The sequence below is a fragment of the Garra rufa genome, chromosome 10, assembly GCF_049309525.1.
Source record: "Garra rufa chromosome 10, GarRuf1.0, whole genome shotgun sequence".
Lineage (NCBI taxonomy): Eukaryota > Metazoa > Chordata > Actinopteri > Cypriniformes > Cyprinidae > Garra > Garra rufa.
Genome location: NC_133370.1, coordinates 47,180,383 through 47,196,643, shown reverse-complemented (window position 1 = coordinate 47,196,643; position 16,261 = coordinate 47,180,383). Strand labels below are relative to the sequence as shown.

Below are 16,261 nucleotides of genomic sequence, written 5' to 3'. Positions count from 1 at the left end.
AGCTTTGTAACCTTGCAGGTCTTTTTATGCTCAAACAGCAACATTACACACTAACTGAAGTTGAACATTGTGAAAAGGAATAATAGGACACTTTAAGACTCTTGAAACCATTTGGCGCTATTGATGAACCTGGATTTTTCTGCCATTCTTTAGAACATGATGTGATGTGTTTTTCTTTTGCATCAAGCTTGGAAAGCTCCACGCTTTCTGCTGTTGTAATGAAATATCTAGACATATTTTAATAGATCTTTTCATATTTAGAAGAACTTGGGTAACCAAACAGTTGACGGTAGCCATTGATTTCCATAGTCAGCACTCTTAAAAATAAAGGTGCTACAAAAGGTTCTTCACAGCGATGCCATAGAAGAACCATTTTTGGTTCCACAAAGCACCATTCAGTCAAAGGTTCTTTAAAGAACCATCACTTTCTTACCTTTTTATAATCTGAAGAACCTTCAACTGCCACAAAGAACCTTTTATGAAACAGAAAGGTTCTTCAGATGTTAAAGTTTCTTTATGGAACCATTTAGACAAAAAAAGATTCTTCTATGGGATTCTGTCAACTTTGGTTATTTGCATTCTTCAAAATATCTTTTTTGTGTTCAGCTAAAGAAAGAAACTCATACAGCTTTGGGACAACATAAGGGTTATTAATGACAAAATTTTCATTTTTGGCTGAACTGTTCCTTTAATTACATATATTTGAATATTCTTACAAATATCACATTTAAATATGTGACCCTGGACCACAAAACCAGTCATAAGGTTAAATTTGACAAAACTGAGATTTATACATCATATGAAAGCTCAATAAATAAGCTTTCTATTGATGTATGGTTTGTTAGGATAGGACAATATTTGGCTGATACATCTATTTGAAATCAGAAATCTGAGGATGCAAAAAAATCAAAAAGACTGAGAAAATCACCTTTAAAGTTGTCCAAATTAGGTTCTTAACAATGCATATTACAAATCAAAAATTACATTTTGATATGTTTACAGTTGGAATTTTACAAAAAATCTTCATGGAACATGAACTTTACTTAATTTCTTAATGATTTTTGGCATAAAAGAAAAATCAAAAATTTTGACACATGCAATGTATTTTTGGCTATTGCTACAAATATAACCCAGCGACTTAAGACTGGTTTTGTGGTCCAGGGTCACATATATGTTTAATGGCATTTTCCTTTAACTCTCAGTCTAAGAGATTTTATGAAAATGGATATTTCAGGAATTCAAATAAATATACATGTCCCCTTTTCTTTTCTATTTTTTAGTTTCTGAATTTTCTATTTTTTTTTTAAATTAAAAAAAAACAACAACTATGAGATGGTTGTCTCAATATCATATCCAAAAAGTGCACAGTTGAGTCGAGAGTCAGTCAACCATTCAGTCTTAAGATAAAAGACATGCTATTCATGTCATTCATTTTAGATTTTGGCCTGGCCATTTGGAAAATATTGTGATTTAATTTAATGAAACCCTGTGTTGACTGTCGTTCTGTGAAAGGTAAATGTTTTGAGACAAAAAAAGAAAAAAAGAAAATGTTGACCTAATGCCTAAATTAGTGCTGCTGCATGCATGTCAAACCAGAGGACCTTCAGATTTTCATATTTATCCACCTTGATTAATGTCTTAAAGACATGTACAACTGTATTTCTTCAGGAATGTCAAATATCAGGTGCAATATTCAGAATACTCAGACAAAAATAAAAGCAACATTTGGATTGCATTAAACTGCCACCACAATATTGAGCTGTATACAAACAGTAATCACAGTCTGACATTACTGTTTAAAAATAAGTTGTGTCATTTCTGTATTTTTGGATTTGCAAAAATAACTGCATATTCTAATCCTTGCAATGCAATAATAAACTGAATAAACAGCATTGGTCGAGGTAGTTTTGCTGTGTCGGCTGCATCAGTGTTTTGATAGCTCCACAAAGCCACAGTGTTTAGACTTTCAGCCTACGGATGACTTGCTTCTCGACTCTGAAGTTTATGCGTTGAAAAAAAAAGTACATAACATCAAAAAAGTTGTGTACCATATCTTTGAAGAATGATAACACGTCTGCCTTATAATGAAATAGTGACTCTAGTGAATCTGGATGCGGCCTTCAGCACTTCTTCTGTTCAGGTCTCTCTCAATAGAGTGCTGCAGAAGGGGTTCATCAGCTATAAAAATCCTATTGATGTTTTCCATTGATAAAAGTATACAAAGTTCATTGAATATGTTCCTGTAGACATCAGAAGTCAATTTTTCCCAGATTATTGTGAAGTGAGGTCTACCAATTTGAGAAGTTGTTGTTATCATGGAAATGCTGCTTTCCAGTTATGCCTTAAAATTCTCAGGTGTTATATTAAAAAATACCTATGTAGATAAAAACAGACTAGAAATGCTAATAAAAACCTTTTAATTGCTTCCCTTACTGTATACATAGAAAACCTCACATTCAATAGAAATTTAACTTTATTTACTTAATTTAATACTGTTAAATGTACCATTTTTGGAAGTAAAAAATTGTGTCAGCTTGAAAATCCATAAACTAAAATGTCCAGAATTTCCTGTGTGACACTTCAGCACTTTATGTTACTTAATACCTTTGTTACCAGATATGTATATTAGGGTTTTGTATATTTATACTACAGTGCATGTTGTTAAATTAATGTTTATTGCATTATTTTACACAGAATATTGATTTGCTATTCACAGATTTGCTATTCGCTTGCTAAGAATATTTTTTTTTTCTTTATGGAAGCTTTGCGTTTAGTTGGCTTATGAAATATTCTGTGTACAATTATTTAATTATTTCATCTTGGTATTACAATTCAGTATTTCATGTCTAATTATTTAGTTTGGTGGCAAGTAGCTCTGAAATAACAGGGTAATGTACATCCAGATAGTTGTTAGGACTGGATGTACATTATCCCTTACAAAACAGAGTTTAGTAGCAGCGTAGCCTTACTAGTTTAGCAGAAAAGTAGGGCCCTATGAAAGCTGATTTTTTTTTTCCTGAATTCTTTATTTTTTTTTTTCAAATTTTCTGTTTTATTGGTTAAATCATTATTTAAAATATGTATAATTAATTAAAATTATGAAACGCACACAATTTAGCAGAATTTTATTAAAAATTTAACAAAAATAAAAAATGTAAGGCCCTATTAAATGTTTTTTTTTTTTTCAAAATCTTTTTTTTTTTTCAAAATCTGTGTTTTCCATTAATTTTCTGGATTACATTTTATAGGTTAATTACATATTAATTACATAATAATCAAAAGCATCTCTGAATAATTTATTTGATATATATATATATATATATATTAGGGGTGGGCATAGATTAATTTTTTTAATCTAGATTAATCTAGATTAAATTTTGTAATTAATCTAGATTAATCTAGATTAAAATGGCTAATTTGAATTCTGCTGAAGGCATTCAGAATATGTGTGCTACCCAAATAATGACTTAAAGTCTTTGAGAATGGATCATAAAGCTCATAAAGCTGTTCTATGATAATTTGTTGATGAAAATAAATTATGTTCAATTAGATGTACTTGTGTTTACTAACTAACTAACAATGAAATTATTTTTTCTCCCTATTAGATTGTGTTTTTTTAACGTCAACACCTACCCAGCCCATTACATGTTACACCGTACTTTTATTTTGACAGGTTGCCGTGAAGTTTCTGTGTCATACAGTATGATATGATGCTAGTTTTCTCAAATGAAACGGTAAAAGTGACACTCACAGCAGTTTGGGAGATTGAGTTTATCTGTTCATGTGAGATGAAAATGCCAAAAATTACCGGGAGCGTCACGTGTGTTTCAGTATGCGTGTAGTAAAAGCTCGTCTCCGCAATGCATACAGCTAGGCAAATGGAACATATCGGATTCATATTAAAACGGTCTTTTTGCATTTCAGTTTTCACATACACTAGTCCATATCGCGATTTGAATTAAGTGACTGACCAACATTTGATTTATGAATCCAAAAAACGACGAATTTACGTGGCATTTCGCGCTATAGTAGATTCGGTTTTTATGAATGGAGGACGACGTGATCCCGTCTGTGTTTTGGCGGAGGAGACTTCAACGCGCGACCATATTCTACAGTCTTCGGTATACATCCGCGTTAAACTATCAAGGTGAAAGTCATCATAGCTTGCGTAGTTTAGACCCAGCTCCCAACCCAAATTTGAGAATAGATTAACGGCGATATTTTTTTTATCGCGCGATAAGAGTTTCACGTTAACGCAGCACGTTAACGCCGATAACGGCCCACCACTAATATATATATATATATATATATATAAATACTCTGTATTTACATTTTTCTGGTAAATAATTGTTCTGGTAAAGATTAATTCAAAATAATGTTGTCACAGTTTCTTCAAATTAAACCAAAACCAAACTTTTATTTTGACGGCTTGCTGTGAAAACTTAGACGTTTTTCTCACAAGAAATGGTAAAATGCTCTCAGGGCAGAGCAGTTCTCGAGATAATGTTCATGTCTTCATGTACTTATATATTGAAGTGGCAGACGTTTAAAACACCATCAGCGTCACACATTTTGATATGTGTAGTACATAAAATTGTGCACCGGCGCCATTCATTCACACATAATGGATATACACGCAGAACGTTGTAATATTTAAATCTTTTTTTGCGGCTTAATATTTACAAACAGTAGTCCATATCGTGTTTTAATTTAAGTGTACTGACCTACTTTTCATTTATTCATCTAAAATTTGGCAAATACCATGACATTCTGTGTTATAGAGTAAATTTTATGACTGGATTCTGCAATTCTGTCAGAAAATCATAAGACCCTAGAAAAGAGGCTGTTGGATATACCTTTTCTTTAAACTACAGTTTTAAACTGCAAAATATACAGGTTGTTCTGTAAATGTCACGTATGTGGTCTATCCTGTCTTCATGAACTCTTGCACACACATTCTGGACTGCAATCCCCACAAGCCACTGCACCAATCACTGCACACACCTGCTCCCCGTTTCCCACTGCACTGATTGCTGCACACATCTGTTTCACATTGACTCTCATGCATTTAAGCCACTCACACACACAGCTCTTCACGAAGTCTTATCGTTCCTCATGGTCATAATTCTGAGCGTTTCTCCCCGTGTTTGTTTTCCCGTGTGTTTGATTCCTGGACTCCCTCCCGTATTTGATTCTCGCTGCCAGCCCCGACCTTCTGCCTGTGTTTTGACTACTCTCTGGATTATCCTCGTTGTTATTGTTTGCTGGTGTTTGACCCTGTCTGTTTGACCACGTCTTCAAATAAAATGCTGCAAATGGATCCGCACGTCTCTGACCCTCCTTGTGACAGTAAATATATTTACTGTTAATAATTTTGCTGTATTTTTATAGAATTAAACTACCTAAACCAGTTTTTTTCTTTTTTCTAAAAACAAAGGCTACAAATCTACTTGTGCACTATGCATATATAGTGTATGCTGCTATTTTTAAAGATATTTGAAAAATATATTTTAGTATGGTATAGTATATGCTGTAGGAGTGCCTGTATATGAATAATAATATAAATGAGGCCTTTAAATATTTATTTATTTATTTATTTATTTATTTTTGAAGGACTCTTTAAAGCATGAATAGCTTTGCGGTGTAGCAGTCAGTAGTCATTAGTAGAGGTCAGTAGTTACATGGCATGCATGGATCAATAAATGCAGTTCAGGTAACAACCTGGCAGCAGAGAAACAAAAGTGCATGAGCAAGAGATGACAGATGTCATATCAAGCCATTGAGATGACTGTGAATGCTAATGAATAGTTTTGGTCCAGGTATAATATTGACCTCCTTGCTGAATTGTCAGGTAGTGCACACTTCACATACTGTATACTGTGTAGTATGCTATGTTAAATATAACCAGTGAATACATACAAAGAAAGAAACTCCAGTCTATCATGGCACCGCAGGCATTCACACCTTCCCTCAAAAGGAAATCAATGTACAATCTAAACAGAAACTGGAACTTAGCTGGATGTAATCAATGTTGACAATCAGATGCAGGGTTCATTTTCTCTGTGTCAGCATAAGAAATATTCATTTGATCTTACAAGCAGTGACACTGACATTATTAACAAGCGACATACTATAATCTCTGAGGGCCTGATGTGGTCATTTGCCATCTATAAATAGCACATTCTTTTTGTTTGGGTAAATGATGATGATTTTAACTAGGTGGTTCTCCTATAATCGTAGCTTGTTCAAGAAAAGAGATCACCAAATTATGGCTGTGGCGAAGTCTTGCGGCTCAGATCTTGATTGGAAATGCTCAGAAGCATCATGCTTGTACAAACAGATGTCCCCCCTCACGTATTTGAGCCCAGGGGTTTTAAGCACAGCTTTAAAAAGACACTATTTACTCTTAACTATACACTGTAAAATGTTTTCACCAGTTTCAACTTAAAAACTTAAGTTTAGCAGCTGCCTTAAGATTGTAAGTTTAATCAACTTAAGTAATTTAAACTCACAAGTTATATCAACTCATTTTTATTGTAATAAGTTAAAATCACTTGTAGTTTTAAGCTGATTTAACTTAAAAACTTAAGGCAGCTGCTGAACTTAGGTTTTTAAGTTGAATCTGGTGAAAACTCTTTACAGTGTAGTTGCATATTAGCATGCATATTACTAACATATGGGTGCCATAAAGGCGCCTTTGATATAATTTTTCTCGAAAAACCACTAAATATCGTAGCACTTTCCAAAACATCCCCTTTTCAAGATACATGCGCAATTTTGGTTGATGCTTGATGCAATTGCAGGCTTACTTTATCTTATATTTGATGTTTTTAAAAATGTTGTAAATTTAATGATTTAATGATTTTCAGTTTTTAAATGTTTTTAAATAACATAAGAATATGTAAATGTATGGTATTTGTGGTAAAAAAAAAGCACCCCTGTTGTTGGGGCTAGAAGCACAATAGTACACTGTAAAAAGTTTTCACCAGATTCAACTTAAAAACCTAAGTTTTTTTAACCCAAGTCATTTTAACTTATTACAATAAAAATTAGTTGATTTAACTTGTGAGTTTAAATGACTTCAGTTGATTTAACTTAAGATTTTAAGGCAGCTGCTAAACTTAAGTTTATAAGTTGAAACTGGAGAAAACTTTTTACAGTGTATGATCATTTTAAATAATAAAAATGAGTTCTTTTAAATTCAGGCTTTTTTTCCATTAAAAAAAAAAATGCTGTTATTCATACAGAAAAATTCCTCCATCTAAAATGAGCCACTTTAAAAGCTAGATGCATGACAACTTTAGATATATTTTTGTAAGGATTTCTCTACATTGTATAGAGAAAAAAAATCAAAGTGCTGTGAATGGAAAAGCAGTTCTTTTAACCAAAAATCTGTGAAACAAAATCTCCACCCGTTTGCCACCACAGCAAATCTGTTTGAATTTGGGTTAGGGTTAGGTTTGGCCTTTTTTAGTGGTACTGACATGCTGCCTTCATATTTCAGAGTCGGCGGTTATTATGACACATCATGCATTAAGAAGAAATAAAATACAGAAGTCAAAAAAACTAAAAATATAAACAATGAACGCTTGTTTCTGTTGTTCCACTGGAGCATAACTAAATAACCTATACCTAACATGATATCTAACAGAAAGAAATCTGTGGAATCATTTGCTTAAGATGCAGTCTCTGTTGGATCGAAATATTACCAATATGAAAATTGAAAATCATTAACTTCCATCTACTTTCTACTAAATGATTCCAGTTTTCCCACTGAAAAACTGTTACTCTTGTGTGTGTGTGTAATAAGATATGATGGCATTTCTAGCATACTGTAGCAGAAGGCAAGACATTTTAGAAAAATAAGACACGTTCAAGTACTCAGCTAAAACACCACAGTAAATCTTATTTAGCTCTTGGTCTTGTAAACATCTAATATAATTGTAATATTCGCCATATCTTTGATACGTTTTTAAATGCAAAAAACCTTTTGTGACAGAATGCATGTGAGAATATATTCTAGCACTTTCAGTTACCTAAACCCAACTGGGATGCGAAAGTGCATAAACTGTAGAGATATTGTGCATTGTTCTTTTTGTTTATTTGGCAAAGCCTTTGTTAGCGAGGACTATGCACTGATATTAAAAAGATAAAAATAACTGGATTTATTCAGAAGCTTCGAGTTGTTTGTGTGTTTGTCTCCCTGATATATAAGACTGCTGTAGGATCTGTTTATCACTACAGGAACAAAATAACCTATTTTCATGTTGCTCTGAGAATGTACGCTACTAGTAATAAGTACACAGTGACCTCAGAAAGCATCTGGAATTAAAGCAGACTTGATTATCCATCCATCCATTTTCCAAACCTGTGTGGGGTTGTGGAGATGCTCAAATATCTAAAACATTTTTACAATTTAGTAGTGTGATTGTATGTATGTATTTTGTATTTATTTATGTGAGTAAGTGTAGTCAAGTGCCCTTAGGTTCACTCAAGTGTCCAATAGGAGAGTAAGAACAAGTTTACAGTAATTCATCACATAGACATTTTCTACTAGCATTTGACAGCCAGGAAGTATCACAATACTTTTATCTTAATTTGATAAACAGTATATCTATTGTTGAAAAATGTGCTTGGAAAACGTGGACGGATTCGCCAGATCCAGGCATAAAAACAGAATTTACTGTATAGCACAGAATATCACAGATTTTGCCTAAATAAATATGAATCCTGCACATTCTGTTCATATCATATACAAACAGAAATGTAAAGGCAGCAACCCGTCAACATAAAAAATATATAACATAGATATAGTGATTTTTGCTATTTTTAAAGCTGAAAAATTACATATTGTACCTTTAAGGAATTTTTACTAGAAAAATTATTTATCAAAATATATTTACAAGAAAACTGGAAATGCTCAAAATAGTATTTCTGAGAAAAAAAAATTATATATATATATATATATATATATATATATATAAAAATCGAATTAATCTTTATAAATGAATGAACATGCTTTTGATTATTAACATTTAATAAAACTATTAAAATGAAATGCAGAAAATTAATAGAAAGCAGATTCACAGAATTAAATTTGAAAAAATTTAATTAATTTGAGAAAAGTAATAAAACTTATTTTATAGGGCCTTAAAATGAAAATTTTGTTAAACTTTTAAGTAATTGCTGTTAAAATTATAACATTATTGCACTTAATAAGACATGCTTTTTGATTAATATTTTTTAATGTAATCATTAAAATAGTGTCTAGAAAAATTAATAAATTTGTTTAAAAAAATTAACAGAATTTAAGAAACATAATAAAATTTATTTTATAGGGCCTTAAAATGAAATTTTTGTTAAACTTTTAAGAAATTGCTGTTAAATTTTAATGTAACCATTAAGATAGTGTCTAGAAAAATTAAAATGAATTTGATTTAAAAAAAATGAATTTGAAAAAAATATTAAATCTTATTTTATAGGGCCTTAAAATGAAATCTTTTAAGAAACTGCTGTTAAATCTTGTACATGTATATTGCATGATTTCAATTAATTAGACATGCTTTTTGATTAATATTTTTTAATGTAACCATTAAAATAGTGTCTAGAAAATCTAGAAAAATTAAAATGAATTTGATAAAGAAAAAAATAAATTGAATTTGAGAAAAATAATAAAACTTATTCTATAGGGCCTTAAAATGAAATTTTAGTTAAACTCTTAAGAAATTGCTGTTAAATTGTGTATATTGCATGATTTCAATTAAATAGACATGCTTTTTGATTAATATTTTTATTTTATATATTTTTGGTCAAGAAAAATGAAAATAAATTTGATTTAAAAAATGAATTTGAATTAAAATAGTGTCTAGAAAAAAAAAAACTGAAATTTTTTCAAAGTTGCAAATAAAAAAGATTATTGGAGTACAAATAAAATGTGTTTAATTTAAGGTTACTTCATGTTTCTTCCTTGATGTTTCTTTCTTTGAAATCTACTAGCAACTTCGGAGTGAAAATTGTTTCTACATCAATGTATTTATTTGTTGGTATGTTTGTTTGTTTGCAGGTTGATGCTGATGATGTCCTCACCAAAGAGGAACAAATCTACCTTCTCTTCAACGCCAAACGAAAATGTGAGCGAGCCATCAAGTCCAAACATAAAATCACTGGTAAGTTATAAATGTTACTTACTAACCCTCTTAATCTCATGAGAGCGGCAGTGTATAGACACTTCCTAGAGTGCGGTTATCTTCACTTTCAGGTCAGTTTAGCATTGCTGGATTGACAGCCGTAGCAGTTGTCGATATACTTGTGTCTGTAGGGACGTGTGCTGGCGTCAGGGCTCAGACGCTGAGGTGCTTAACTGTGACTCTGTACTTCACCACATCCAATCAGGATGATGCAACAATGAACTTTCATCGATTAAGTTGGATCTCTCAGGAGCACTCCATCAGACAGAGCCAAAATCAACAGAATTCATTAGTTTCTTTTACACTGCCCTGACAAGTTGTTATTTAGGATGTTTAAAAAGATTGCCAGCTGTCTGTCAGCATCCTGCTTTAAAAAACACACACAGAAGAAAAAGCTCTCGAAAATTGTCACAACTTGTCAAAACAAGTTTCAATTTAATATCTTTATTGTCACTGCACTGAAAGAACAATACGATTTTGTTGTGGCCACCCAAACCAGCTGTACGTGATGTGCATTAAAGGGATTGAAAAAAATACAGTTTTGCTTTGTGCAATTTAATGTTTCTTTCTTGTTTACTTCCCTACAAAGTAAAATAGCTTATTTAGTGGAAATACAAACCTTATACAAAACCAGTTTTGGGAGTAACGCATTACAAGTAACGCAAGTTACATAATAATATGACTTTTTCTAAGTAACTAGTAAAGTAACGCATTACTTTTTAATTGATAAGAAAATATCTGAGTTACTTTTTCAAATAAGTAACGGCAGTCACTTTTCCCCCCCATTTATTGATTAAAAGCTCTCCTGTCCCCATGTTGAGAGAAATCGTAAGATGTTACTTTAGTTCTAGAATAAATGTGAACATGCATTAATTCATCTCACTCACTAAAAAACAGATACAGTATTCCTTAAAATGAATAAAAACTGTGAAATTCAACTCAAACCTGTAATAATTAAATATGTTAAATAATACAAATATCCTTTATGTATTTAATTCCATTTTATTAACTGATTTATTATCTTTGCTGCCGACATTCGATGATCCAATTCATCCATACTAATAAGTGAAAATTACTCAAGATAATCTAACATTTGTTTTCCTTTTTTTATTGCTGAAGAGTTGACTTTTTTTTTCTGGGGTCTACTGTATAGACGTCAATTTACTTTTCACTTCCATTTAGGCTTTTGGTGTAAAAATTCTTGTACATTTGCCAAAAATAGAACTTTTTATAATAAAAACAAACAAGCAAGCCCTGCCCAGATTTAAAAAGTAACGCAAAAGTAACGTAACGCATTACTTTCCATAAAAGTAACTAAGTGACGTAATTAGTTACTTTTTAAGGGAGTAACTCAATATTGTAATGCATTACTTTCGAAAGTAACTTTCCCAAACACTGAACAAAACACAGCAAAATATAGTAATACCTGTCTATCTAATATATTGTATTTTAAAAGTATTTATCTAATAGGTATGTATGCTTTTACTATAACATTTTGTCACATGAAATATGCCATTGTGAGACTTCTGTAAACATTGTTGAGTGCTAAGGTAACACTTTATAATAACTTTCAATGATAAACCATTAACAAACATTATAAAATGTTTACTAATGAACTTATTGAACATTGCATAATTATTAACGAACCATTAGTTCATGAAAATGTAAAAGGTAATAATGTGTAATAATGTTATTATTACACATTTAGTTCATAATTGATTATGCACTTAAAAAATACAAATGTTTTAATAGCACTTTAAACTTCAATAATGAATCATTAACAAACATTATTTAATTCTTAAGAGATCATTTGTTAAGATATATTCAAATTGTTACAACTGTGAGATAATATGCTTATACATAACATAATGAATAACAGATCATAAGTTTAAATTTAAAGTGTAAATTTAAATGCTTAAAATGTTATTAAAAAAGTATTTCACAATGCAGTTTAAAAAAAAGATGTTATACACTAATTAACAGCTTATTTATTAATGAGCATTTAAATGCTTAAAGATGCAATTAAACTCATTGTTTAAATGGATAAAAATGATTTATATATCATCTAATGCACCTTTTTACATTTACAAACATTGTCAAAATCTTGTTAATTTTTAAACGCTATTTATGCTGACATATTTGATTCGGTAAACCTTACAAATCAAATATCAAATCAAATCAAAATATGATCTATTATCTCAAAGCCACAGTCTGTAAAAATTACTTATTTGCGTTTTTTCGAATTAACAAACCATTAGTTAATGTAAATTTAAATGCTTAATAATGTTATTGTTGAACATTTAATTCATAAATGATTATGCACTTAAAAAATACAAATGTTTATAACTTTTGAAATTTGATTTGGTAAACCTTAGAAATCAAATATCAAATCAAAATATGATCCATTATCTCAATCTTTTGTTTATCTTGAAGTACATCTAAAATGAAAACTAATAATCATTTGTAAATGTTTATAAACGTTCATTGTTAATTATTGTACTTTTGTACTGTAACAACATTTGAGTAGAGCATTTATATTCCTGTTTATAGGTGAACATCTACAAACATATTATCTTATTTGAGCAATTTTAATATAAGCGAATGATCTGTTAAGCATTATACAATGTTTGTTAATGATTTATTAAAAAAGCGTTACCAGCTGGGATATAAACGAATAATTGAATCAGAGTCGTCTGCATCCCTATCCTTGCTTAATGAGCTAATGGCGTGGTGTCTGAAAGATATGTGGGCATTGCAACATCAGAAAAGAGCTGCTAAATGTGCCCACCAGTTTCCCTGGAAAATAGCATAGCGCAGTTGTGTGTAATCCCTTTTGGGTGATTTGCCACGCTAAATAGAGATCTGGGAATAGAGTGTGTGAAAGGCTTTCATTTTTATGGTAACCTCAGTTTCCTTTCACTGTGGTCACTTCATTCCCCGGTGGAGCGTTTCAAACGCTTTTTTAATAACCGTTTTTGGCGGCCCATTGTCATACCCAGACTGCTGTATTATTTTCTTCTCATCGCAGGCTTATTTTACCCGTGTTAAGTCACTTCTGTCTCGCAGCATGAAACAGTTAAGGATGTTTATGTCCGAACCGGAGTGAATGCTGAGGAATCTCGATGTCTGACTGGTTCTCACACAATGGGAATATGTGTTAGACATTGCAGTTTTCAGGTTTGGATTCGAACCGTAATGAAACATGACATAAGCTGCGGAAGATTAGTCACACACAGAAAGGCTACTTTTCCAAGACATTTGCAAGACATCCTGTGCTTAAATAATTATGCGTGTTTAAGGATTTCACATTCAAATTAGAGTATCGCCTTCTGCGTTTCATATTTTTCATATTTATATAAAATGCTTTAACATATGCTTATGATTTACTTTTTTTTTTTTCAGAAGTTGTAATGCACTTTGCCAGACAGTAACTACTAGCCATTATTTTATTTTTAGGTTTTTGTGTTTGTACTAGACAGATTAAATTATTGCGAGCAGATGGTATGACGACATGCTGCAGACTGCAGGTCTTTTCTTCGTCCCGTCGCATATCAGCTTGAAGAGGCGTTTATAATAAATTCAAACATAAAATAAAATAAATAATAAATCACTTATTTACTAATGAATAAATAACTTTAATAAATATGCACTTTTTCTTTTTTATCTTTTTAACACCTTTTTCCCACTTATTTTTTTGTTATTTATATTTAGTGTCAATAGCATCTAAATCTACATTTGTTCTTAATGCAAAAAGCCACTGTCCATTTTAAAGGTGCACTGCAAAAAATACTTTTCTTACTTAGATTTTTGTCTTGTTTCCAGACAAAATATCTACAAATTCTTAAATCAAGGAGGATTTTCTAGATAAGTAAAAATTATTTTCTTGTTTTCAGAAAAAAACAAGTCGAAATTAAGTGAGTTTTTGCTTAGAACAAGCCAACAGGGTAATAAGCAAAAAAAAGATTAATTGAAAATAGAAAGAGTTTTTTTTTTTTTACCCCATTGGTAGATTATTTTGATTGTTTCAAGCAAAAACGTGCTTAATTTTGACTTGTTTTTTCGGAAAACAAAAAAATATATATAATTTTTTACTTGTCTAGAAAATCCTTCTTGATTTAAGGATTTTTAGATATTTTTTTAATTCTTTCACACTTTCACACTTCTTACTTTTCTTGTCTTGTTTCCAGCCAAAATATCTAACAATTCTCTAAAATCAAGAAGGATTTTCCAGATGAGTAAAACATTTTTTTGTTTGTTTTCAGAAAAAAACAAGTCAAAAATTAAGTGAGATTTTGCTTAGAACAAGCTAAATAATCTGCCAATGGCAGATTATTTTGCTTGTTTCAAGCAAAAATGCACCTAATTTTGACTTGTTTTTTTCTAAAAGCAAGAAAGTAATTTTTACTTGTCTAGAATATGGATTTTTAGATATTTTAGCTGAACTTTTAAGAACTTTTAAGGACTTTTGATCTTAAAAATGTATTAATAATATAATAATATTTAAAAAAAAATTCTTTCACACTGCAAAAAAATGCTTTTCTTACTTACTTCTTACTTTAGTCTTGTTTCCAGCCAAAATATCTAAAAATTCTCAAAAATCAAGGATTTTCTAGACAAGTAAAACATTTTTTTTTTGTTTGTTTTCAGAAAAAAACAAGCCAAAATTAAGTGACTTTTTGTTTAGAATAAGCAAAATAATTTGCCAATGGGGTAAGAAAAATAATCTTGTTTTATGTTTGAAATAAGATTATTTTTCTTACCCCATTGGCAGATTATTTTGCTTGTTTCAGGCAAAAATGCACCTAATTTTGACTTGTTTTTTTTCTAAAAGCAAGAAAATAATTTTTACTTGTCTAGAATATGGATTTTTAGATATTTTAGCTGAACTTTTAAGAACGTTTAAGGACTTTTGATCTTAAAAATGTATTAATAAATGCTATAATATAATAATATTTAAAAAAGAAATTCTTTCACACTGCAAAAAAAATGCTTTTCTTACTTACTTCTTACTTTAGTCTTGTTTCCAGCCAAAATATCTAAAAATTCTCAAAAATCAAGGATTTTCTAGACAAGTAAAACATTTTTTTTTTGTTCATTTTCAGAAAAAAAAAAAAAAAGTCAAAATTAAGTGGCTTTTTGCTTGGAATAAGCAAAATAATTTGCCAATGGGGTAAGAACAATAATCTTGTTTTATGTTTGAAATAAAATTATTTTTCTTACCCCATTGGCAGATTATTTTGCTTGTTTCAGGCAAAAATGTGCTTAATTTTGACTTGTTTTTTCTGATTTTTTAATATATTTTGACTAGAAAAAAGACTAAAAATCTAAGTAAGAAAGCAGTTTTAGCAGTGCAAATCAATAATGCAAAATTGCATAAAAACTTTATGAACTGATTGAAGTATTAATTGGGCGAAAGTTACTTTAAAAACAAACATTAACATTAGATTTTGATGTAAAATCAATTATTATATTATATATACATTTTATAGTCTATACAGTATTTAATGCAATTACATTAGACATAAATAATAAAATGACAGAAAAATAAAAAGTAATCCCTTACTTTACTTTTTACAGTAATGCATTACACTCAAGGCTGCTACCTATCCAGTATTCACAGCTGACTGGAAAATCTTGGAAATGCATTAGTCAAAAATGTTTAAACACAGCTTAAATTCAAGCATATATTAGTAGCTATGGTTTATTTCAGTGAAAAAGAAATGGGAGTGGAGATTGATTTGGCAGTCCAGCTCAATGTTGAGTTGTTCTCAGTAGAACAAGTTTTGAGTTATTCCAGCAGCAGCGAGTTAGGATGAGGGCTTTATGAGACAGTAGATGCTCCTATATCTCCTATTAGCAGCCGCTGATCTCAGTGCAGCTGGACGCTGATGTTAAGCAGAGATCTGGCACTGGAATGACGTCTTATTCAGATGCAGTCAGTGTTAGCTTGCCTGAGCTCTGTCACACCTAATGCCTCCTGACGTCTCTTTCGTGTCACTGCCAAGGCGGACAACTGTTCTCTTTACACTCTTTCAAAGTCACTTCCAATGTCTCATTACTTACTTACATACTTT

At 30.8% G+C, this 16,261-nt stretch overlaps 1 protein-coding gene across 1 annotated transcript in view; it reads left to right on the top strand.

Annotated features, from left to right (window-relative positions):
* pth1r (parathyroid hormone 1 receptor) overlaps positions 1-16,261 on the top strand; it is a 142,710-nt gene that overhangs the window by 46,450 nt on the left and 79,999 nt on the right. Inside the window, exon 2 of the mRNA XM_073848757.1 lies at positions 10,064-10,166. Within this exon, the coding sequence (XP_073704858.1) occupies positions 10,064-10,166 (103 nt within the window). The remainder of the gene's footprint in view (positions 1-10,063; positions 10,167-16,261) is intronic.